The sequence below is a fragment of the Coturnix japonica genome, chromosome 17 (assembly GCF_054131305.1).
Source record: "Coturnix japonica strain WE chromosome 17, WE-NBRP24, whole genome shotgun sequence".
Lineage (NCBI taxonomy): Eukaryota > Metazoa > Chordata > Aves > Galliformes > Phasianidae > Coturnix > Coturnix japonica.
This window is the reverse complement of record NC_140679.1, coordinates 11,654,608-11,680,167: the sequence shown is the minus strand read 5'-3', so window position 1 is coordinate 11,680,167 and position 25,560 is coordinate 11,654,608. Positions and strand designations below refer to the sequence as shown.

Here is a 25,560-nt window from a genome sequence, read left to right as displayed (position 1 = left end):
TCTTTTACTGTCTGATTTCTGAAGGGTTGGCACATTCATGACCCATGCTGACTGCACAGGTCCGTCTGTGTAAATGCTGGTGAATGATGTTGCTACAATTTAGCATCTGCTTCCTTTTTTGGATGGCTCCATGCCTTTTCAAAAGTGTAATCTGCTCAGTAACAACTACTCCAACATCATCTACATTGTAAGACAAAGCCTAGGATTCTTGCTCTGCTCTGAAACTTCAATGAATGATTTGCCGGTGTTCATTTGATGTCTAAAAGAGATGGTGATGATAATGATATTGACCATATACCTGAGCTGCTTTCCACTGCTGAAAAGCAGTGATTTCCTTGTTATACTCCCGAAAACCAGGCTGAACACTGATGTGATCAGTGTGATCAAAGAGTCATAGAATCCTTAGAGTTGGAAGGGACCTTTACAGCCCATCTAGTCCAGCTGCCCCACAATGAGCAGGGACAGGCACAGCTCCATCAGGTTGCCGTGGACCTGATCCAGCCTCGCCTTGAAAGTCTCCAGGGATGGGACATCCACCACATGAGGTTCACCTGGGCCCACTGTTCAAGTCAGTCTAGATCCCAGTGGGTGGCATCCCATCCCTCATATCTAACTGGATGGTGTTAAAAATCCTTTCTTAAATCTCTTTAAGTGGTTCGAATTCTGATCTGCATTTTAACCAAAGTAGCTAAAATAGAATCATAGAATCATTAAGGTTGAAAAAGAACAACAAAATCATCAAGTCCAACCAAAATAGGCTCAACGCACTGCCTGCAGGGATGGGGTTGGTTACAAAGTGAATGTAGAGGAGCTGAGCCTTCAGGTACACACCTGATCTATGAAATTAACCTGATGTTTCATGGTTCTTAGCAAGCTAAATTATCTCTCTGCTTCATTCAATATTTCCTCTACGGGGCTCAGAATAGTTCCCTGTGAGAGCCTGACTCAGAAAACCATGAAATCTGATAAAATGTATAGATTTATTGTGAGTTTCCAGCCAGGTTGGGGTCTGAGTTCTAGACGGGAAATCGTTTGGGTTTTCTGAAATGTTAGAAGATTTGGCCAACACAAACAAAACGCAAGCTGTCACAAGCTTTCTAAGAAGTCAGACGATGGCACTATCAATGCTGGTTTTGAGTCTGATAAAAGACTCTTTTTAATATGTTACTCTTACACAGTTTTCTCTCCTTTAAATTGATTTACTGATGTGAGTCTCCAAAATAGGTTTAGAACCAATTCACACTTGTATGCTTAATGCTGCTCCACACTTCCTTTTTTTCTTTTCTTTTTCTCAGTGCAGAGGAAAAATGAGCAGCAATTTTTTGATACAGACAGAAGATTGAGCAGATGATGTCAGCACTGACAGGTTAGGTGTGAGAGGGACAGGACCTCCTCCAGAAGCAGCATCTCATGGAGGCAGGTGTGCTCTAGGAGTCAAGATGTTCATCAGATTCCCCATCTGACTCTGATTTCCTTCATCTGACCTGAAACAAGACTTTTTTTGTTTCAGTTTTATTTACATCACTCCCATTTCCCCTTTTGCAGAGAGGAAATTAAGAAACTTAGCTGGAGATAAGTGATTCACATGAGTAGAAATAGGTCTGTATTGTCTTTCACATTGCTTTGAAAACTTCCCTTGGGTTCAATTTATTGTTCTTCTGTAGGCATCTGTGAGGGAAGATGAGCAAGTCACCAAAGAGCTTATCAGACTCTTTGATAGACCTTATCACAAAGGTGAGACAAAGAACAAGCAGTGTCTGTTTGCATCCGGGCTAGACAGGAGGTTCTTTTGATATGCATTGTTAATCCTGTTACTTTAAAAAAACTTTCATCCTTTATCACTGTTGTTTGGGAGAAGCTGGGACCAATTAACTGATTAGAGGAACTGTTAGAGGAACAGGAATGTCTTGCTTGTAAGTAAACGGTATATAGGATGTATTTTGAACACAATAGAGAGAACTATTCTGATGCTACAAGAAACTAAGAGAACTCTCTAACTCGACTGAGAGCCGACAATGGCATCCTCATGCCATTGCCTTCAGTTGGTTATTTGCTTCAGTCTGCCTCTAGAGGTCCAAGCAAATCATAGAATCATTAAGGTTGGAAAGATCACTAGGGTCATCTAGTCCAACCATCAGCCCATTCCTATGTCTATGAAGACTGCCTGCAGGTAGTGTTCATGGCTGGAAGAGACAAGGTTGTGCTCACTGTCACTGCAGAAGTATCTGTTTTATTGATGAAATGTAGTTATTTTTTGAGCCTCTTTCATTGTGGAAGTATTTACTTTACTGATGTTTTTTCTTGAGGCTCTTTCCCTCAACCTTGAGCTCATCTCACTGAATCAGTGCTGCATACCCAAGAGAGGTGTTGGAAGCTCTCCATGCACCACTCACAGCCTTGTAGACACATGTGTGACAATCCTGTCCAGTGATCAGGAATGTTTTATGGCAAATGAAACCAGTGAGGGCTGCCCCAGAAATCCAGGCCACAGCATTCTGTCAGAGACTTTGACCAAGAAACTCTGATTCTGCAAATAGTCTTTGAGGGTAAACTGCACCAAAGTCAGCAGAAAATACGGTGGATGCAGAACCTGGGGAGGATCAGAAGCATTTTTCTGGCACTGGATTCTATCAGACTTTGAAACAGCATCTGGAAACATGATGCAACTTGTAGCGACTTGGCAAAAACCATGCATAATGCAACAGGAGTGACAGCTCTCAAAATCAGGCAGATCTAGTTGTAGCATCCGCCATGATGGATAGGTCTCCTCTATCCTAAGAGTCTTCTGATGTCCATAAGAGAGCACAAATAGAACTTGAAGAGGGTAAAGACAGAAGCTTGGCAGAATTCCCTGGCACATCCTCAAGCTGATTCAAGCCCTTGTGCTGAGCGACTCCAGAGCAGCCGAGGGAACCCTGGGTGATGGACGTGTGGCAGCTCTCCAGGACTCTGTCACCGCAGACCACCCTGCAAAACGCATGGACCACACTGCCCTGCCTGGCTGCCCTGCTGCCTTCATTCCTACTGCTTTGAGTGGCACCTACAAACCATTCAGGATCAGACTTAGAGCCTGGGATAGCTGCCATGATAATTGCATTAATCAAACATCATTACAAGACATGTTTTTCTTTAGCTTTCCTGTAGACAGTTCATTAAAGTAATTACTTGCATAAGTTGAACGAAGTCACTGCAACTGCTGTTCCCAGTGGTTGGCCCAGAGTGACAGAAGATGACAAGTGTGGTCGTGCATCAGTCCAAAGATTTGCATTGCCTTTGGCTTTCCATCTAGGTGCCCATCCATCAGGCCAGACACCTCATGGACTGCAGCCAAGGATCTCCCTCATCCCTGTCTGCCAGTGTTTTGTAAGACAGCTGCTATTGAGTATGATGATAGCTCTTCTTAGACCATTCCACAGTCTTTACCACTGTGCCTTTGTGCCACAGTCCTTTGGTAAGGTTTGCCATGGTCCAGTTGGTGTTAACACATTTGTTGAAGAGAAAGAGCTGCATTCACAGTGAACTTCAACTTTTACAAGTCTTACATTGCTGCTACATCCAAGCAATTTAGCAGAACAGCTATAAGCCCCTGGGACAAGCCAGCACCACTGGTGCAGAGTTCAAGGCACGGAGGCAGGGCATGAGCTGCCCAACCCTTCCAGGTGGCCAACATCAGAGCCAGGAATAGCGCCCAGGAGGCAACTTGGCCCCAGGGGGATGTGGGCAAAGTTAACACAGCAAATAAAAAATTATCCCTCTGAAATAAATGTGACCCATAAAATACATAAACATTGACTAGTCATAAACAGCATTTACTATTTACGGCATCAGAGCAGAAGGATATTTGCCAGCCATTTGCAGCTTAAAGGATAAACAATACTTCTTTTGATCTCGGGTTGTCAAAAAGGTAGTATTTAAAGCCATTCGTCTCTCTGCAGTCTTTCACCATTTCCATAATCTGTTTTGTACTTTGCACCAATTCCTTCACTGCAAATATCACTTCTTCAGTACAATAGTGGTGCAGTAAATATCCTTTGTGACAATGAAGCCGGCCAGGAAGAGCTCCTCCGCTCCCTGTAACTGATAAAGAAACATCATGGGGATGAAACATGAGAATTGGAGCTTTGACTAAATGGCAGCTTTGGTCACTATTTCTCTGAATATTTGAAAAGTGAAGGCCTGGAAACACATGGGAACATCAAAGGAAGCCTGAAAAAGAGAAAATAAATAAATAAATATAAGACAAAACTGAGTATTTTACTAAACATAGGAGTTTCCTGGTTGCTCGAGGGCAAGAAAGCTGTGTTTACTACAGCTACAAGGTTTGTTTAGAATGAAATACAACTCAACAGTAAACTACTCAGGATTTGGCTGCTCGTCCCTCCCCAAGCCCTTTCCTTGTTCGGTGCCTCCATGGCCAACTGGCGCAACTCAACCGCATCGCCAAACTCTCTCTAGGAACTATTTATGGTCCAGGGCCACAAACACTGTGCTTTCTTTCTATGGAAAATCCAATATTTTAAATGCCATCTCACTGAGCTCTAGCAGAAATTTGGAAGTGTCCTGGCATCATGGTCTGATTTCCTTTTTTGCACAGGAATCCATCGCCTTCTTCTGGATCACTGACATGGATATTACTCAGGGACTGATTCATTTTTATTTGGTCACTTCAGCTCATTATAGAGTGACATTTATACTAACATAATAAATGTGTTTATTGGAGAAATAGATATAAAACTAAAAAGCTTTTTTAAAGAGAATACGTGAGCAAAAGAAATTGGAAAAGTCAAATGCCACATCAAATCAAGGCATTTCTACATTATCAGAACTAAAATGTCATTTTTCATGTCTTTTTCCATGCAATCTATTCCCCTGTGAAATATTTTGTATATATTGTGAGAGAAAGAATCAGCATTTACACAACCCACACTAACAGACATGCTTGTTATATGGCAAATAAGAAGCCATCAGTTTTCCCAGATGACCACATCCCGTGCGTTTGTTTGCTTCATGTATTTCTTACTCTTAAACTGGGCTATACACTTTCCAGCCCCATCACCCTATAGCCGATGTGGTGACTCAAAGAACAAAGGCAGTGGTGTATTTGAGGATTGTCCCCTCCATGTTCTGACATCCATGCACTGCAGCCAGGCTCACTGTATCCAAACCATCTGCTGATGGGCACCAGAGAGCACAAGAGCCCATCAATGGCTTGTCTGTTTACGTTTCAAGTGGTCTCGGGAAGAGCTTTAAATGCATATTTTCCTCTTGAAATATTGAGCCCAGTGTTTTCGTTTTTGGATGCCTAGGGAAAAATTATGTTTCATATTTTAAAAATAAACACTGCTCTTACAGAGGCATAAATGCAGACCTACAGTATCCAGCACACCTTTGCCTCTCGCCTTATTTTCAAAGCTTTAATGCTGCCGGTGTGCCCCAACCTCTGCTAGTGAAAATATTCACCTGAAATGTATTTATCCTTCTTTACTAATTAGCAGCAAAATGACACAGAGAAACTTTATATTTTCTTCAGCAAGAACAGCCATAGAGACTTCATTTACAGAGGGCTCTGAATGATCCTATTCATGGCAAGCACTGTCTGCACCAATGGGTCCTTGTATGCATGGCAGAGCAATAGGAGAAACCCCATCACAGACAGGGCTGGAGGCTAAATCTGCAGGATTTTATGCTTGCATTTCACTTAATTCCCTACTAATTGTCAGTGTCTGTATCTGTTCTACATATCTCTGGGCAAATGATATCCTATAAGCGCACTCCGAATTTATACGTTTGAACTCACAGAAATCCATGCCTCTATGAGCACATCATGCAAGGAGGAGATTTAGGTCTGCATATATGTGCACACATACAAATGGATATGTAAGCACATACATGCAACCATATTTTCAAGCATGCATTTTCATTTGCACATACATATTCATGCATCTACTCACAGACTCCAGCTTTTATAAAGTCTTTATATAAGTGTCTTTGTGCATGCACATGTCTACACTAAGATCTGCTTGCATTCTCTATACTAATCCCTGCTCATATTCTACATCTTTACATATTTTAATCAATGTTTTTAATGTTGAATGAGCAAAGAACAGTCTGGCAGCACCACTAATGGCAGGTCCCGTTCTGCATAATCAAATAGCCCTTCTCTCTGGGAGCCCTCAGTCTGTCAAAGCACTTCTGGAGTAATACGGATTTGAATGAGGGAAGAACAGCCCTTTGGATCACAGGTGGTTTGCCACAGCGCTGCACCAACGCAATGCAAATGCAATGCATGAGTGCTCCGAGCGTGCAGCTGAAAGGTGGGCAAAGACCAATCCGTCAACATCCAGGGCTTTAGTCAGTGGAACACAGCAGTTAACAAAAAGAAAATAGATGCACTGCTTTGCGATGGACCCATCATTAAATTCATCTTACTCTAGTAGAAAATCTCCCTGCTGTTCTTCCAGAAACGAGACATTGGATTTCTGCTCTCTTGCAGCATCATCGGTCTTATCTGTGGATTAGGATTATTGGCTTCTTGTGGCTGGAACTGTATGGACCTGATCGCCCCTCTGTTAAAAATAAATCAAACTTATAATCTGTCCATCTATCCCACACTGCTTGTCTATTTATCTAACTCAGACTGTTGCGTTCTTTCTCTCTCTGCCTCTGCTCACAGCTTCATAGAGCAGTGACTGTTTCCCACAGGAAGGAATTGGCTCTGTATCCCACGCACTGCCCCTGTGCCCGCTCTCCTCTTCCTCTCCCTTCCTCCTGTGACAGAGCTCCAGCCCACAAATTAAGCAAAGGAAGCAAAGATATGCAGATGGGAGCTGGAGGTCGACAGGCTAACCCCAGCTCCCCAGGGCTGCCCTCACTGCTCCCACTGTTCCCATCCCAGATTCTCCACATACCGCATGGCTGTGGGTCCCTTTATAGCTTCCCATCCCCTTCTCGGAGCAATGGAGCCATTGTGGAGGGGCTGGCAGGGCTGGACATCCACCTCCTCCCCACCTTCGTGCAATATTTTCTCCCAGCCCTTCTCACTCACCCCTCGTTGTCCCCCCCCCCCCGGCCCCTCACACGTGTCAGGGGCTGGCCCCATGCCTCCCCGTGGAAGGGCAGGTTAATACCTCAGGGCCAAGGCTCCCGTGTGCCATTCCGCATCCAACCTCCGGCAGCTCCTCAGCAGCCATGGACGGGATTTTCTCCACCTTGCCACTCTCTTTGCTGCTTCTCCTCCAGAGCTGTGGAGTCTGGGGGGCACCTCCTCAACCCAGAGGTAAGTGGGAGTTGAATGCTATGGGCTCTGTCCCCAAATTCTGGTCACCAACCTGTTGGGGACTGCAGGGTGCTGAAGGAGGAAGCAACACTCAACCAAAAAGCAGAGAGCTTCCTCCACTATTTTCCACCAGGCAGAAAGACATAGAGATGGACTCCTGCTGCCTGTTTCACTGCTTTGAAGCAAAGGTGGGAGGTTGAGCAGAGCACAGCAAAGGCAGCACCAGGTTGGCCTCGGCCCCACGGCAGCAGCTCTGGGCCCACAGTAAGTAAAATAGATGTGCCACTGACTGTGGCATTAGCTGCTGTGCATGAAGGGCACTTCCCTGATGCACTGACCATCTCTTCTGATGAACAAAGAGGGAGTTATATTCACTGCAGAGCCACTAAGCACTGCTGCAGTTGGCATGGACTGATGGTTGGACTTGATGATCTTAGTGATCTTTTCAACCTAAATGATTCAATGATTCTGTGAAGCCAGGAGACCGAACAGAGCACTCATTCAACCCAGCCCTACTGTGAGCAATCACCATTTCTAAAATAAACAGCGTTTCATTCTGAATTACTAGGTAGGTTTCCTGTTCTTTTAATTAATGTGGCAAGGATACCCTGAGAGAGATTTTCTGCTAAATTGATGCATGAAGTTCAGCTGCTCCTGAACAGCTTCAGGTGTGGATGTTTTTAAAACCAGAGGATTTCAGTTCAGGTTTCATTCCACTTTGAAATGAATGATGCTGAGTCAGGATGTCACCCAGAGCTGTCAGCTCTGGGTCCTGTCTGTCCTGCAGAGCCTGATGCATGCTAAATCCCAGCACTTCCATCTAATATGTTCTATTTCCCTTAAGTATGCTTCACTTTCTTAGAAAAATAAATAAGAAAGAGAGATATAAAATGTTATCACAGAGTTTCTACGCCAAAAGAAAAGATGCTGCAAAACTCCTATCTGATCTGACTGTTCCTAAGAGAAAAAAAAATTAGCTTTTTTTCACTCAAAGCAGATGTGACGTGTTAGCCACAGTGGCAAAGGGAAATCTGCGCTTTATTTGTAGAGGGGTTGATTGCAAAACCTTGCATTTTTTCTTTGCATCTCCTGTAAAATGGGCACAATCAACCCCTGCTGGAGGGATGTGCAGTGTGGACTTCCAAGTGAGTTTTTCCTTCCTCTGCAGTGAATTACAGTGACAAAGTGAAAGCCACCCCTATGGGAAAAGGTAATATTGTGTTTTAGTGGAAACTAGGGCACTTGATGGAGTAACCACTGCCCTCTTCTCTTCTGCACACCGCATCTTTCAGCCATTTCTGGGAGGCAGAAGCAGATTCAGCATTCATGTCTCCCAGGAAACTAACCTGATTATATTCTTTATGGATATATCACAGGGTGTTTATTTTCATGTGTCTAAAAGACTGAGAGCCACATTAGATTTCACACTGAGGACTGGCTGTAATACTTATGTCATAATTTAGAACAGATTTGTTGGCCCAAAAGCTCACATTTAAAAATCTGTCCACAGAAATCTCTTTTATGATATAACCTATATCATCCCTCTCTGCAGAAATCAGATCTTAAAAGAGCACTTGATGACCCTACAGAGGCAGGTTAAATGATAGAAAAAAATAAAGACCAGAATGCTATAGATCTAGTGGGGAAAATGGGTCAATTCATTCTGAAATTCATAAAAAATGTCAGTCCTTTTTATGTTTTGTTACAGCTGAACATTAGGATGGAAAACAGCGTGAAAATGAGAAATTGGAAAGAAAAAATATTAGTCAGCTGTTTGCATTGCTAATGTTTCCTATTTATGTCATTTATCTTTTAGAGTGGATATTCATGCCTTGCTATTGGCTTGTAGAGATTAACTATCAATTGCATGGTTCTACATCTCTCTATTGTGTTCTCCCTCACCAGCTCACAGACATAAAGCTGTGCTGGTCTTTGCTCTATTTCATTATTAGTGCCACGAGCTGAAAAACAGAAGACTGGATTGTGTTATGTTGGTTAGTTAGTCTGGGAGTCATGATTTGTGACTGAATCTGAACTGCTGAGTTTCATTCCTGCTTCTGGTCATGCATGACGAAGACACAAGCTCATTAATTAATACCCATGTAGCTTGCTTATACACCACAGTGAGCTCTTTTGAGACCTTCTTTGATATGGGAGTGTATATAACAAGCTTTAGTTCAGCTTAATTCCTCCTTCCATTAAGTTTCCTATAGCCATTAGCAATAGCCCAGTGTGACAAGTGGGTAACCTGGCTCCCACAAGAGCAGAGCTGCTGTAGGAGTACATATTGTCAACGGCTAAATGTGTTTTTCTTACAGAAATTTTTATGAAAGGAAAAAGAACATTTGGAAGTATTAGGTTAAACTGGTCTCCCTGGGCCTCTCTGAGACAGGGAGAGAAAGGACTGCAGCTCACAGGTCATCTAGCCTCAGCTGCCGGCTGTAAGAGGAATGATTTTATCACTCCTTGCATATTTTTCTCTTCTTTTTCTTCTCCCTCCTAATCCTTCCCAGGCACCCTGTGCAGAACCAAACCCACCGACCTGGTGTTCATCATTGACAGCTCTCGGAGCGTGCGCCCGCAAGAGTTTGAGAAAGTCAAAGTCTTCCTGTCACGGGTGATCGAGGGTCTGGACGTGGGCCCCAACTCCACACGGGTCGGGGTCATCAATTACGCCAGTGCAGTCAAGAATGAGTTCTCTCTCAAGACTCACCAAACCAAGGCCGGGCTCCTGCAGGCAGTCCGGAGGATAGAGCCACTCTCCACAGGGACCATGACTGGTTTGGCCATTCAGTTTGCCATCAGCCGGGCCTTCAGTGACACAGAGGGGGCCAGGCTGAGATCTCCCAATATCAATAAGGTAAGAATCATAGAATCATGGAATGGCTTGGGTTGGATGGGACCTCAGAGATCATCTAGTTCCAACCCCCTGCCATGGGCGGGGCTGCCTATCGCTACATCAACCATATTATCCCTTTCTTGGAAGCCCTATTTCATGTGATACCCTGTGGAATGGTTAGGAAAATCAGAAAAGGAGAAGAAATGGTTCTCTCTGTGTAGGACAGTAGTGGCTCATGCTCATTGAGACATTCATTCAGCCAGGTTTGCTAGGCATGAGCATACTTACAGCCATCTTACCCAACAAATGGTAACAAGAATACTTCCAAGTCCAGCTTAGTGAAATGTGAGACAATCTTCTGAAAGTTTCCTTTGAAACGGGCCCTTTCAGTTCTATGTACAAAGCAAAGTGCTGTTTCTGTGTCTTTCAGTGCTCTATTAGTTTTTCATAGGCTGACTAACGCCTGTGTCTTCCATTCTGGGTATTTTCTTCACATACACATACTTTAATGGCTATTTAACATTTAAGACTGTGGTATAAAATCAGATTAATTCCACGCTTGGCTGCAACAGGCATCACCACTCCTGACCCAGATTCCCCATCCAGGAAACTCAGCCTTTTAAGAAGTATTCCCCAGATACTTCATCTTTCCCTCTGGATTTGGCCCTAAAGGCAGCCAGACCTCAGCCCAGTGACGGTCATCAGGAAAACTCTAATCTGAGCATGTGGAAAATGTTTATTATTGGCAATATGATTTTTAGCTAAACATCCTGAGCTACTCAGGCGTTTTTGTCCCATGCCAGCTCCGCTGGCTGTCTGCTATGAGACCAGACCAGAAAAATAAGCAAAGGCTTTAGCAAGCAATGAGGGCTTTCCAGCAGCTGGACAAGAGCCCAGCTGATGGAGCAAGGGAGCCTGGGATTTTTCTCCTGACTACAACATTTTTGGAACATCAGACACTTTCAGTTTTCCTCACTGACAGTAAAGCTCTAAAGAAGGCAAAACGGTACATGGAAAAGATGCTTGGGGATGGCAAGCCAAAAATATTATAACAAAAACAAACAAACAAACAAAAAATACTGCTAAAAATCCTCCAATTCCAAAAATCAGTAACCTGAAGGCTGGACTGGACTGGAATTCACAAGAAACCATTGAAAAATGAGTCCATCACCTAAAAAGATGATCCAGTTGATTGTCTTTTGTGCTCTTCCACCCTGCTGAGCTACAAGAAACATACAAATGTGAAGGAATCCAACCTCATATTGTAATTTATGATGGGATTCTCCATATTTTAACCCAATTGTCTATATTTTAACCTAAGTAAGGGTTGACACAATAGGAATAAAGCCAAGAGTTACCAAGAGTCAAAAAAATCATGCTCCAAGAAGCTTTCATGAAGTTCTGTTGGGAATCTCCTCCAGAGAAACTCCTCTGATCAGCCTTCACCATCACATCATTCCTCAAGCATAGGAGCCACCAGCTGAAAATACAACAGCAAGAGATATTTCTACCAGTGAAACCATTCCAGGCAGCCAGCAGGAAGGCTGGGCCACAGCACCCAGTGCTGGGAATGCATGGGCAGAACAGGAGCTGCAGGTGCCCCCCAAGAAGGGTCATCCGTGTCCATACTCAGTGACTTTCCATCCAGAAGAAAAAAGTTATAGGAAATGTTTGTCTTGTTGGGTACTGCTTAGCCAATGAATAGGCAACTTAACTGAAACAAGAAGTATCTGAATGATATTATCAGTTTCTACTCCTCAGAAATTCTTACCGTGCTTGAAATGAAATATATATATATGAACAAAATAGACGTTTTGCCTTCCACACAAAACAATCCCAACAGTTTGAATGCCAGACCAATGTTGTTGAGTACTGAGAGGCAAAAAGGCAATTCACTCCTCTATTCTTCCAGTACACCCTTGCGAAAAAGCTCATTTCCCTTCTCACTGCACTAATTCTTGGTCAGTACCTCCAGTCCAAGGTATCTCAGTATAAGACAAAGTAAGCCCAGTAAACTCTCCCTCCTCAGGCCTTTGTTCATTTGCCTTGGCTGATGAATAGGCCACAGTAATTTCAGCTTTATACATCTCTTGCTCCTTTACACAGCAGAAATCCAGCATGACCTCATGGAAATCAGTGCTAGGATTTCCAACCATGTGGGACTGGTCAAAACATAACCAGATCATTCACTCAGTCTTGCTGTGATCTATGCAGCAAATGTCACCATAGGACGGGGGGGGGGGGGGGGGGGGGGACAAACAAACAAACAAACAAAAACACAAACAAACAAAAACAAAACAAACAAACAAAGAAACTATTTGTTTCTGCAGGAGCTCCAAATAACATCTCTTTATACCTCTATCAAAACTACAGGGGTTCCCACTTACTTTTATCTTTCTTCAGGGAGAACAACAAATAGATTGTCAAATTGCTGAGCTAATCGGGGGCTTTTCAGCTTTCTTCCCAGTCCCCTGTCAGTGCTGTTACAACATTCATGTAATACACTGCATCAGGAGATGCTGCTGCCTCATTAGCTGCTGGATTGCCTGAGCATGGCACCATGAATTATGACCTCCCAGGGATGCCTGTGAATACTCATGTGCTTTAGCAAACGAGGCCGTTACATCCATTTTAGCCATGGGCTCGCTGATAAATTCCCAGTGCTTGATCCAGATCCTTTGTGTCTCCAAATGTTGTTCTCTCCCATTTCCAACAACGGCTCAGAAAGCACTTCTGAGCACACTGCATTTTATTATGAAAACCTTTCTGATCAGATCCAGATGTGGATGCTGTTGCCAAATGTCTCCTGGGCTATACCTGGAGCTCAGCCACTCCGATATGAAGAACCTAGGGAACTGATCAAACTAGGAGAATCACTTTCTTTAGACAGAGAAATACCAGGAGGAAACAGAACATCTCTGTCCTATGACAATTGCTTCAAGAAAAAAAAGCAGTACTGGCAGAAACCTGCTCATGGGTAGTGCTCCTCGCAGAAGCCACTTGATAGAACATCTTGTTTCCTGACAGGCTTCTGGCTCCTGATAAGCTCTAATTGGCAGCGCATCCCCATGTTGCTGCTAGTCGAGGGCTCTCCCTCCTGGCAGAAGACATGATTGCACGGCTGGCTGCTGCTTCACCTGACTGAAAGCTCTACATTTTTCCAGTTTCACCTATCTCTCATACAGAAGGAAAGCTCTGAATGGGGCAGCAGGTTACCTGAGTACTGGGAATGCCTGGGGTGCAGCATTCAGCCCCCCCACTGGTGGGGGGTAGGCAGAGGGGGAAGGAGATGCTTCACAGAATCACAGGATAAATAAGGTTTGGAAAAAATCACTAAGATCATCTAGTCCAACTGGGACCCTTGGAGACATGAGGCAGAACCACACTTCTGACCTTACAAGATGACTTTTCTCCCTGCTGCGGGTGCAAAACAGCTGTCTCACTGCCCTAACCAAGCAGCTGGTAGGTCTCCCCAGTTGCAACTGCAGATGTTTTCTACATCCTGCTATTTGCTTGCAGTGTGGATTTTTGTTCTCTGCTTGCAGCTAGCTGCTCCTGCTGATTGTATTGACAGTGGTGTCACAATGAAACAATTGCAAGGAAAAGTGGCGGGAGCAGCTGATTGCTAAGGGAAGAGCATGAAGATTTTGTGACAGTGTCGCTTAGCAAAAGAATAAAGAGGAAAACAGAAAGCCTAGCAGCAGCAGCAGGGCTCCTGCAGGCTTTCCAGCAGGTTAGCGTTCCACCACCCAGGGCAGAATCCACTTCCCACCTGTACCCATTGGTATTTTAACAGTGATGTCAGTCAGTCTGCAGGATCTCACACTGATACTTGCGGTGGAATGCGGAATCAGAGATCGTGGCTAGCACTGACAAGTCATGACCTCAGGCAGACTACTTTACCTCTCTGTGCTTCATTTTCTCCATCTTGAAAAAGGGGAGAAGCCTCAGACTCATAGTCATTGGAATATTTGAGTTGGAAGGGACTTAAAGGCTCAACTCCCAGCAATGAGCAGAGACACCCACAGCTTCATCAGTGCTCAGAGCCCCTCCAACCTGACCTTGGGTTTCTGCAGGGATGGGCATCGCCACCTCTCTGGACAACCTTAATCTCCTAATGTCTCCATAACATCTCTCGCGATTTTTAGATGGACAAAGGTGCTGTAGAAGTCCCGGAGCTGTCCTTTGTGTTGTCTGAGGTTTCACGAAGAGAGATGAAGTTTGGGTGTTAGTTTGCTTACAGAGAATGTAACCTTCTCCTTAGGGCTGAAATGCACCAGATGTCCCGTAATTAAAACATGGCAATTTAACCTTTGCAGCTCAGAAAGACACAAGCCACACACTGAGAGAACAGCTTCTGTGATCTCAGAAAGAACAGGAAGAGGGGGAGGAGGTGGCATTTCCTTTCTTCTTTAACTTTAAAAATGCGAAACCTCCTTTAGTAAAGAAGTAACCCACAAGTGATAGCAGTGCAGGTGCTCATCCAGGTATGCTCCTGGTCTTGTGCAGGTGGCTATTGTTGTGACTGACGGACGTCCCCAGGATGGAGTGCAGGATGTGTCGGCGAGGGCCAGGCAGGCTGGCATTGAGATCTTTGCAATTGGAGTTGGCCGGGTAGACATGCATACGCTGCGGCAAATCGCAAGTGAGCCGCTGGATGACCACGTAGACTACGTGGAGAGCTACAGTGTCATAGAGAAGCTGACCCACAAGTTTCAAGAGGCGTTCTGTGGTAAGTCCTTGTCACACACCCCCTGGGTTCCCAGCCAAGAAGTACAGGTAGCCACAAGCAGGCTTTTCACATGGAATTTTCACGCGTGATCATCCTTCATCCATCTGCTTCTTTCTGACAAGGATTTGGGTGCACCAAAGAACAAAACATGGAGTATGGATGCTCTTCAAAGTCATCTTTCAGGACTTTGAGGTTTTCTTTAGGGAATTTTTGGTTAAAGAAGTTTCTTTAAAGAAGGCTTTGTTTGTATGAAGAGCTTGTAAACATGATCCGTGTACTTCTAAAGAACCTTGAAAACATGATCGTTAAGTAGCTGAAATCACTGCCCTTGTGTTTAAGTAGCAGGGCAGTACTGATGATCTGGCTTGCAGCTTCCCCTACCGGTATCATCTTCTGAGTTCCTATTTAAACAAGGGCTGGTTTCACTACCCTGCCACCTCTCCCTGACTGTGCCTTTATTTTTAGAAGTCCTGTGGGGTGAGAAACTCTCCTGGTTGGTGCAGTATGTGATAATTTCTGCATAATATGTAAAATGAGCCTGAATATTCTGCAATCACTTATGGAATCATTAAGGTTGGAAAAGGCCTCTAAGATCATCTAGTGCAACTGTCCACCCACCACCAATATTGCTCACTAAACCACATTCCTAAGTACCAGATCTACAAGTTTCTTGAACACACTCCTACACGAACCATTGAATGCAATGAGAAAGCTTTATTGCTTTCAAATGTGTAGGAAGTGGTCTATAAATAACCACCGTGTGTTGGGAAGGGGCCTGGGGGCTTCGCACACCCATCCTGCCACAGCACAGTGTGGCAACACTTCTTAAAGGTGTGATGCACCACAGTGCCTGCAGCAAGGCACTGCAAACCAATGCATGCAGATGGACATGTAAAACTCTCTGAGACCAATTTCTTCAAGAGATCAACTTTCAGCTTGAAAATAATGGGGGGGAGCGGTTTTCTGTCAAGGAAAACTTCATTCTCCTGTAGGAAGGAGGAAAGATTTGAATACAAAGTGAGTCATATATTATAATCAGGTGTCACTGCAGCAGAAGCTCATGAAAGAAAGGAACAAACACTACATACTAAGAGGAGCAGAGACAAAATTCAAGAAGGTAGAAGGCAGGGCATGAATATTCGTGGGAGTTTGTGTTGGCTGCCCTGGAGCCAGGAGTCAGCCAGGGACAGGGAGGCCTGACAGGGTGTTTTGAAGCTCTGGCATTGGTGTCATTCAAAAAGACAGAGGGGAAAAAAGAGTCCTTTCTGTGCCTAACTTTTCAGATGTGTAACATGCAGATGACAAAGCTCTCCCCATGGTAAAAACCCTCAGAGATGCATCTGAGAGAAGCACTGTGCTAGGGATTATTACAGCTAACGGAGAACAGCACTGCATTAACTGCCAAGTGGGTTGTTACTGTGCTATGCAAGCAGCTGCACAGAGCTGTCCTTGGAGATATACCCAAACATACACCTGCTATTGCAAAGCAGTCTGTGGCCACCAACCGCAGGAAGAACTGTGCAGCACTGTCCAACTGCTTCCCATAGTGCTCAATGGTCAGATGAAAAGGGAGACCAGTACTGATCCAGCTACTAGTTACGCTCATCAAATCTCCACAACCTCCAAAGAAATCAGCTTGAAAGCAGTGTTAGAATCAACTTCATGGTTGCAGAAATATTTGTAGAGAATGATTCTGAGAGTTGCACGTGCAAGGATAGATCTGAAGTCCAAGTGTGTTTGGGCATGAATCCCACCCAGGAACAGCAGCTGTACATGGCACTCAGGAATCATAATTGCACCATATAGCTGGAAAAAAAAAATAGGTATTGGCCAGACCAGATGGTAGTTTGGAAACCAAATCTCATCCCATATATTTGGAGAGGGAAGTACATTGTGATATGCTTGATAGGCTTTTGCCCCCAGTGAGGAGACTGCATTTAGCCCTAGTTGTGTATTGCAGTCCAGAGACTTGCCACTACTTCTCTTTGCTTCTTCTACCTCGATTACTATCTAAGAGTAATGACTTCCTGCTGCTTTGTATTGCTGCAGGGTAGGTTTAGTTATCACTAAGTGTATAGAACAAATATGATGCTTTCTTCATGCGCGGTGTATCATCTGGTTGAAAAGACTTGGCATGGTCTTTGGTTTCAGTCTGCACTTTTTCTTGCAGTGGTGTCAGACCTGTGTGCCACTGGCGACCACGACTGTGAGCAGATCTGTATCAGCACCCCGGGATCGTACAAGTGTGCTTGTAAAGAGGGCTTCACACTGAACAACGATGGGAAGACCTGTAGTGGTACGTAACGATTCCTAGTTACCTTCTTCCCCTTCTCTTATTTTGCTTAGTTACTGTCTTTTCCTTATCTTATTTTACTTCAGCTTGCAGTGGTGGGTCAGGATCTGCCCTGGACCTCGTTTTCCTGATCGATGGCTCCAAGAGCGTTCGGCCTGAGAACTTTGAGCTGGTGAAGAAATTCATCAACCAAATTGTGGAATCCCTGGAGGTGTCAGAGAAGCAGGCCCAGGTTGGTCTGGTTCAGTACTCCAGCTCTGTCAGGCAGGAGTTTCCTCTGGGACAGTTCAAGAACAAGAAGGACATCAAAGCAGCAGTCAAGAAAATGGCCTACATGGAGAAAGGCACCATGACAGGCCAGGCTCTGAAGTATCTCGTGGACAATTCCTTTTCCATTGCTAATGGAGCTAGGCCTGGGGTTCCCAAGGTGGGCATAGTCTTCACAGATGGACGGTCACAAGATTACATCACTGATGCTGCTAAGAAAGCCAAAGATTTAGGTAGGTCTAATGAATTTTTGGAGGCTCATTTCTCCCTTGGACCAGGCATTGCATCTACTCTCAGCTGTACAAAGTGTAAATATATTGAGATCTGCCCCTTTGCTGACCTCCCGCTGAACAAGTTCCCAGTCTTCTGCCATCACTGTGTTAAATGGATGCAGCCCATGCGAATAAGTTCATGAATTGCTAAATCCTTCAATTCCTTTTAGATTCAGTTTCAACAACTAGATGGGACTAAGGGCTGGCACATAATAGCAGGTCAAGTACAAGGTCATGAAATGCTGATGCTTACTAAACAGGTTGACAGGTTGTGTGAATGTTCAGCCCTTAGGAGACAAAAGGTCCTTTCAAACTGTACACATAAAAACAAGACTTCGAGCCTTATTTTCTCCTCCTCTCTTCTCCCTACACAGATATCCCCAACATCAGTTGGTAAGTGATTTCACAGAGATAAATAACAAAATACTTATAACTAGATTCCAAACATGTTCCTTGAGCTGAACGCTGAGGAAAAAAAGCTGAAAAGATCCAGAGGAAGAAAGACAGGGCAGAAAGGGGAGGGAGGGAAAGCATTACTGAAGTCTTGACTAGTATTGTCATTCAAGTAAAGAGGCAAATTGCAGTTGGGTTCAAGAGAAACAGGGTTTAAGACAAAAGTAGCAGTCAACCTCTGGTAGTAAAGCATAGTAACTGGGCCTGTGTTCTTAACTCATGGAATGGATTAGTTTTGATAGACAGTATGAGTTGAAGTATTGGAAAGCAACCCAAGTAGTTTTACTGAACATACAGGTCGCTGTTGCAGAGGGGACTTTGCTACGACAGAGGATGATGAATGGGGGCTGCAGGCTGTTTTGAAAAATTCCACTGTTTCCTTTTTGCTGTATCACTGCTTTCTTATTAGTTGGATGCATTATCCTGTCAAGGTGTTATAATGTTTGTTTGTAATGTTGTTTCTTGTATCTCCAAATCATTGTTCTTGTGGTGACAGTGGTCATTACCTTGGTAAGTCTAGTAAAACTTTGCCTGCAAAATATTTTGGAACCCCTTATGACCTGAAATAAGTCAACAATAGTAGAGAGTAAGGGAGTTTTCAACTTAACAACTATAGTGTTGCATGGAGGTGCACAAGGCAGACAGGGATGTCGAGCTGATGGGAGATTGGTGCCAACTGACAGGTTCTTATTGCTTACAGGCTTTAGGATGTTTGCTGTGGGAGTTGGTAATGCAGTGGAGGATGAGCTGAGGGAAATTGCTTCTGAACCAGTAGCTGAGCACTACTTCTACACAGCTGACTTCAGAACCATCAGCAACATTGGGAAGAAGCTGCAAATGAAAATCTGTGTTGGTGAGTGGGGGACTGGGGACAGGGGGAGGTTTACTCGCAGAGTTTACAGGACTGATGAATGCACATTGCTTTGTCTGTTCAAGAAACAGAGCCCTGAAGCAAAGCTCAAACAATTCTTGACTCTCAGATTGCAAACAGTGCCTCCAAATTTTTATTTTGCATAAGTTGATGAGCAGCAGAGTATGACCCACCATGGTGATGTTATCGGGAGATGAACTGACAAACAATGATTGTTTTGAGCACTGCATTTGATCAGATTCAAATTTTTGGGGCATGCTTTAAGCATTAGTAATAGATCTCAGTGGGAACTGGAAACCCAAGAAAGACTTGAGCCTGTCCTGGATGCAGTGAAGTGTAAGAGTCTCTAATCATTTGAGGTTAAAGGCAGAAGTGATCAGTCAGTAATTAGGAAGAATGGTATTTTTATTTCCTTCATGTTTATGACAAAGAATATGACTTGCTTTACTTCACATCTCAGTGATTCTAATTCACTTAACACATCTTCTTGATGCTCTGATCCACAGAGGAAGATCCATGTGAATGTAAATCTATTGTGAAGTTCCAGACTAAAGTAGAAGAACTCATCAATATGTTGCAACGGAAATATATCCTTTGGATGCTCTTTGTTCAGCACCCAGTGGGCTGAGTTGGGCTTTCTGGAGGGACCACCTGAGAAAGTCTGTCCATGGGGAAAAAAGGTTAGATAATGGTCGGGAAGTTGGGAAACTAGACAGTTGGGTTCTGAATGTGAAGAATTCATACACTAGAGCTCAAGATACTGGCCTGACACAAAATAAGAAATATACTGAAAGCAATAGAGCCAAAGTAGAATATGCTAAATCATCAGAGGCAATAATGAGATGCAGATATCAGGTCCTAGGTGAGTTTTTAGGCAGATGTTTAAATGATGCCAATGCCCCAATGCCAGAAGTGTGGAAGCAAGGTTCCTGTATCTGATATTGCTGCCACCTCTGCGTGCTGCAGGTCCTGTGATGCAGCCAAAATGTGAGGGCTGAGAGCAGCAGTGGTTATCACTGACCAGTGAGCAGAAAAAAAAAACAAAAACACTGGTGCCTGCATGCAACTGATAAGTCATTAAAGCTCTGTAGATGCAATACTTTTATACAGTGGTAAATATCTACAATGCAAATACCTGATCTGACTGCATAAACTCCCGACAGAACTACTGAAAAGTAAGGTCTTCTACAGCACAACACTTCTGGCCATATAGCTTGTGGTCTTGGTAAAGTCAGGGGAATTGCACTGCTTAGGTCCAGTTTTTCTCCATTGGTCAAATTCCAGTGCTGAGAAACTGCTCACTGTCTCACATAACTGCTCACTGCAGATATCTCCAGTGAGGTGAGTTTGATCCCGTGTGTCTGTGGGACTGTTTTCTGTTGCAGAATCATAGAATCAATAAGGTTGGAAAAGACCTCTAAGATGATCAAGTCCAATCATTGCTCACTAAACCATAAAGGATATGTCTATAGGGAGTTCGCTGGGCTAGGACCACCTTCTGGATTCCTTCTGGATTCTGTCATATTCTGTTGCATCCACCTGAGGTATGAGGGAAGGCAGAGCTGATTGCTAATCCACTTTCCACCACCTATCAGCATTCCTGGTCAACTGGAGAAGTCTCAGATGACTGGAGACTTGCCAATGTGACCCCAATCTGTAAGAAGGGTCATAAGGAGAAGATTCTCCCTATGGGGAACTACAGGCCTGTCCGCATGATCTCAGTGCCAGGGAAGGTTATGGAGCAGATCATATTGAGTGTGATCACATGGCATTTGAGGGACAAACAAGGGATCAGGTCCAGACAGAAGCTGGAGAAGCTGACAGCCCTTGGCTTGAACAGGTACTTTCTTTGCTGGGTTCCATGCCTGGAGAGTGGTGATGAATGGAGTTACATCCAACTGGCAGCTGGTCACAGGTGGTGTTCCACACGGGTCTGTTTGGGGCTGGCCCTGTTTGATATCTTTATTTATGGTTTGGATGAGGCAATTGAGTGCGCTCTCAGTCATTTTGCAGATGACACCAACCTGGGGGAGAAGTATTGATCTGCCTGACAGAGGTACCTGGACAGGCCAGTTGCTAGGGTGAGGCCAGTGGGATGAGGTTCAGCAAGACCAAGTGTTGGTCCTGCACTTTGGTCACAACAGCCCCACACAGTGCTGCAGGGATGGGGCATAGTGGCCAAGAGCTGTGTGGAGTAGCAGGACCTGGGGATGCTGTTAACACTGCTGAACATGAGCCAGCAGATGTCCAGGGGGCTGAGGAGCTCAGTGGCATCCTGGTTGTCGGCAGCAAATGCAGCCAGCAGGAGCAGGAGGTGTCCATCCCTCTGTACAGCAGAGCACTGTACCTCAGCGCTGTGCTCAGTGCTGGGCCCCTCGCTACACTGAGGCCCTGGAGTGTGTCCAGAGAAGGGAATGGAGCTGTGAGGGGGTCTGGAGCACAGTGCTATGGGGAGTGGCTGAGGGAGCTGGGATGGTTCTGTCTGAAAAAAAGGCTCAGGGGAGAGCTCATTGCTCTCTACAACTAACTGAAGGGAGGCTGTGGCGAGGGAAGGATCAACCTCTTCTCCCAGGTAACAGCAATAGGACTTGGAGTATAGGAAGAATTTCTTCTCAAAAAGAGTGGTGAGGTATCGGTACATGCTGTCCAGGGAAGTGGTGAAGGTGTTGGAGGAAAGGGTAGGTGTAGTACTTAGGGATGTGGTTTAGCAGGCAGTATTGGTGGTAGGTCAACAGTTGGAGTAGATGATCTTAGAGATTTTTTCCAACCTAAATGATTGTGTGATATTGCACAAAGACTGGGAATTCTTGGAAGAGAAACAAGAAAAAGAAATGTGAATAAGATTCAAATGTCTCCTGCAGAGAGGAATTAGTGAAACATTGGAGCAACTCACAAAATGGCTAGGGAGAGACTTCATTACTGAAAATTAGGAGAGAATATCATTTTAGAAACAATGTTTTAATTTATACACACATTTCTGTGGCTTTCTCTTTCAATCACACAGTATATTTTCTCCTCTTTAAATCAAATTGAGTGAAATCCATGACTTACATTAAGCAAAAGGTCAGAGTAAATCAGTAGTTCTCACCCAGTGGGTTGCCACACGAAAGCACATCATGAAAAGCAATTAGTGAAAAGAGCAGAAAATTGCAAGACAGTGTAACTCTAAGAAAAGCAATGTGCTCTGCTCTTCATGCAACCCATACTGCTCAAGGTCAGGAATTCTCTCAACTGGTCAAAACACAAACCAACCATTCTTATATTTACAGTATAAATATGTATAGGTGCACATGAGTGTGTGTGCATGCATAAACATTTTCTACCTTCAGTAAAAGTTCATCAATCTGAACAGCTGTGGAAATGCTGTAGATGACGGCAGCACTCCTCTGCTACCTGCTCCCAGCAAGGCAGTTCCATTTGCTGTCTGTGCAGGGGAGATCTGAGCAATGAATCACTGATACGCACTGTCATTTTTCCCCTTAACTCTCGCTCACTGGAAGCTGTGGCAAAAAGGATTGAAGCCTTGGAGAATAAGATCATCTAGGACACCAGAACAGTACTATTTCCGTCTTTCCTGATGTAACAAAACTAGAACTCCTTCCTTTGTATGCAGGGCAGCTCAGCCACAGCACTATGGCCAGCTTGTATTTCTTTTAAAGAGTCTAGTCTACCTGTATTTGTTTAAAAGGGAAAAAGTAGAGGAGTAGAGCAGACATTGTATAACAGGCAGAGCACCGCGTGGCTGAGAGCTACACCATGCTAATGTTCACTGCATCCTATAGAGTGCATATATAAGAAAAAAATGGGGAAGATTTGTTTTTGATTTAAAGCTTAATATATATGTGTGTGTTAAAAAGTACTTGATTACTGTGAATCCTTGCTGAGTTCTTCTGCATCTTTTGTTTGTACGCATGAGGTAATTTAATTTAAAAGTCAAAGTGACTTAAAATCAATTCAGATGCTGTGTAAAAAGTCAACCAGAGCAGCTGATGGGCTTATTATTGTAAACACGAACCATTTGTCAGTTAGTAGGTGAAATATATTAATGACCTGCATCGCAGATAAGGTAAGTTAGGATGCTGCTGCTCATTGGATTTATCCATAGCTACTGTAAAATACAGAAAGACAAAATAACTCAGCCTTCTTAGCTAGCAGCTGTTCTCATGATGTTTGAGTGAAGTAGCTCCTGTCTGAGCTAGACCCATTCTGGTGATGTTCTGAGATGATACACAATCATCCTGCAGTTGTGGCTCTGCAGCACAAGGCAGTACTGTTAGCACCAGCCCAGATGTGCTCCTCAGCTCTCTGCCCTCCACACCCACAACTTGAGCTCCTACAGAGAACCCAGGGAACTGCTGCTGAAGTTGCTACCAACGGAAGCGGTGCCTGCATCACTGCAGTGACCACCAGCCCCTTCCTCAGCCCACCTCTGAGCACCTCGACAGCTAGTCAGCCCATCTCAACACCTGTCAGACATCCTTTCTTGGAGTCCCAGTGCTGACAAGAAAAAAAAATAAAGATTAAAGCACAATGTGGGCCAGAAGCATCCCGCTGCCTGTCTGGTAGAGCTGTAGTGTGGCTGGGAGCAGAGTGAGGAGGCCATGATTACATGACACAGTGCTGTGAAGCTGAATGTGAGCACGAGGGGTTGAGTTTGGACGGGGTTTGTTTGCATTTTTGGTTTGGGTTGTTTTTTTGGTTTTGTGGGGTTTTTTTGGGGGGGGGTATTTGTTTGTTTGGTTTTTTGTTTTGTTTTGTTTTTTAATCAAAATATTTATACTTGAGACGATGTGAAAAGCTTTTCAGGATGACCCAGCCTGTTCAGAAATGATGCCATTGCAGATGTTTTCTGGGTAAATATTAAAAGTTTGCTAAAAACTTTTAAAATGATTTCAAATGTATTCATTTGCGTAAGCTTTGATTTCATTCCTGACACCAACGCCTCTCCATAATCTTGGCAGCAGATAGGAAAGGCTCCACTTCAAATCATACTTCAATGCTGGAGAACAAATAGGCCCATAGAAATATTGAGACCTTTCTCTCTAAACAAAAATCTTCTTGAACAACTTGAAGGAATAAAATCCAAGCATTATACCAAGGACTACAGTTAGCAACTCCTCTGCTTTCTCTTTTGTTTGAAAATAGGGGTTGGTTATAGACCAGAAAATAAGGAAAAGATTTAACAGTTCTTACCATGACCTCTACTGGCTTCAGTGAGAAATTGCCTGAGCTCAAAAATCCCAGCACTGCATGTCCAGGAATGAGAGGTGGGTAAACCAGAAACTAAAAGATTTTATTTCAAACCCTGTCTTGGCACCCACAAAAATGTCTATGTGGGAAATCAAACAAACAAACAAACAAAAGTACTACTGTTGTCATTCTGCAGTTTAACCCATTTGGCTGACCTGGTAATGTGATAAAGGTATGTAAAGTGAAGGATGGATCTTTACAGAAACCGCATCCATTCAGCCTACATTTCTCATTGCCATTTTAACCCAACAACCTGCACCATAAAAATCAGTATTACACACGTCTTTGGAGACTGAACCCAAAGTCCTTTCCAGGTAGGACGGTGCTCAGGAACCACCATCTCAGAGTGGGACATGAAGGACAAAGGCACCAAGCATTGCTCCTTCCAGCCTATGCAAGCCAAACTGTTGAAGGCCCTGAGAGACACTGTGTCATCCAGAGACACCAAGTTCCTTGTTTCAGAGCAGCAGTCCTCGGTGTTGCAAAGAACCGCCCCTACGTGCAGGCGTGGCAGCTCCTGCTTTCAGTACTGTGAACAGTGTATCATTATACATCATTTTACTTTCCATCCCTGCCTTCAAGCAGACAACCAAACAAGTAGTCTTCGTAATTCTTTCTCCAATGGTTCTCATTCATGGAAAAACTCGATCCAAGCTAAACTTTTGGTGACAGCAGACCCATCTCACACGGTAAAACCCACCTCAAGGAACACAAAGTAGGAGTGCAACATAAATTATTCACAAGCGCATGCAGAACGGACCCTGGAGTACACTGAGGAGCTCTGGGAGCACACTGGGGCACTCGAAGTTGAAGTGGAGAGTCCTGGGAGTCTTTCTAAGAGTCACTGAGTAGCTCTAGGGCATTGCAGAGCAGACCGAGGAGCTCTGGGGATACACTAGGGCTCCTTACAGCACATTGGGGGTATAAGGGATCTGCTAATACAGTGGGAAGCCTCTCAGACATCCAATTCAGCAGCTCTAGGGAGATTCCTGGATGCCCCCATCACACACTGGATGGCACCCGGCACCTCAAGGCTGCACTGAGGGCACACTGAGGCACCTAGATGACAATGAGTAGAACTGAGAGATCCCCAGTGCGGCCTAGAGCACACTGTGGGCCTCGGGAATCCACTGGGGCTCATTGTGAAGCTTCTAGGTTGCCCTGGAGCACGATGAGGAGCTGTGTGAGCACTACAGGGTGCCCCTAAGGTACAATGGGTGGTTCTTACATTCCGAGGAGGCACATTGGAACCGTCCAGCACAGCGAGGAGCGCTCAGAGCTCCGCACTGCGCCACCTCGCTGAGCAC

At 44.4% G+C, this 25,560-nt stretch overlaps 1 protein-coding gene across 1 annotated transcript; it reads left to right on the top strand.

Annotated features, from left to right (window-relative positions):
* Positions 1-6,893: 6,893 nt before the first annotated feature.
* Positions 6,894-23,904, top strand: MATN1 (matrilin 1). Its single transcript, XM_015883198.2, has 8 exons — positions 6,894-7,276; positions 9,790-10,136; positions 14,625-14,847; positions 17,018-17,143; positions 17,227-17,640; positions 18,833-18,985; positions 19,510-19,590; positions 22,498-23,904. The coding sequence occupies exons 1-8, from the start codon at positions 7,189-7,191 to the stop codon at positions 22,545-22,547; spliced, it is 1,482 nt and encodes a 493-aa protein (XP_015738684.2). The 5' UTR covers positions 6,894-7,188; the 3' UTR covers positions 22,548-23,904.
* The last annotated feature ends 1,656 nt before the right edge of the window (positions 23,905-25,560 follow it).